The sequence below is a fragment of the Sphaeroforma arctica genome (genome assembly GCF_001186125.1).
Source record: "Sphaeroforma arctica JP610 unplaced genomic scaffold supercont1.2243, whole genome shotgun sequence".
In the NCBI taxonomy this organism is placed as follows: Eukaryota; class Ichthyosporea; order Ichthyophonida; genus Sphaeroforma; species Sphaeroforma arctica.
Genome location: NW_014038315.1, coordinates 7,254 through 7,854, shown reverse-complemented (window position 1 = coordinate 7,854; position 601 = coordinate 7,254). Strand labels below are relative to the sequence as shown.

At 37.4% G+C, this 601-nt stretch overlaps 1 protein-coding gene across 1 annotated transcript in view; it reads left to right on the top strand.

The window, feature by feature from the left end:
• Nucleotides 1-192: 192 nt before the first annotated feature.
• SARC_12355 (NEDD8-conjugating enzyme UBC12) overlaps nt 193-601 on the top strand; it is a 3,260-nt gene continuing 2,851 nt past the window's right edge. Inside the window, exons 1-2 of the mRNA XM_014293540.1 lie at nt 193-267; nt 432-525. Coding sequence (XP_014149015.1) covers nt 230-267; nt 432-525 — 132 coding nt within the window. The 5' untranslated portion in view covers nt 193-229. The remainder of the gene's footprint in view (nt 268-431; nt 526-601) is intronic.

Below are 601 nucleotides of genomic sequence, written 5' to 3'. Positions count from 1 at the left end.
TTATATTTCTGTGTGAGGCTGTGTGTGTCATGTGTGTCATATTTTTAAAAGGTGTTCTATTCTTCTGAAATGCTTGTCGTATTACAAGTTAGTAAATTTATTTTTAGGTTTGATAGTACATCGAGAGTTTTAAATGCGGCTGCGCATATGCATCACTTGACACTCACACGTTCTTTCTTTGCTCCTTACCCTAGACATCAGTGAAATTGAGCTCCCACCCACGTGCAGGATGACCTTTCCAAACAAGAACGACCTGCAGCAATTCACGTATGTGTCGTTTTGATGCGGTTCGAGATGCCTGAATGTGTAGATTGTATCTGTGTTTCTTACATAATGTGCTTTTCACGTTTGCTGCTTGTTTGATATTTGTCTATAGAATCTACAGATAAGAATAGTTGCTAATGTATTGTCTGGCACTACATTTATATCAGAATCGAAGTGCTTCCGGACGAAGGGATGTATACTAGAGGAAGCTTCAAGTTTCAATTTATAATCCCAGACAGTTATCCCTTCGAACCACCAAAGGTAAGCCAAAAGATATGCAAATACACACCTATATATATATATATATATATATATATGTGTGTGTGTGTGTGTGTGT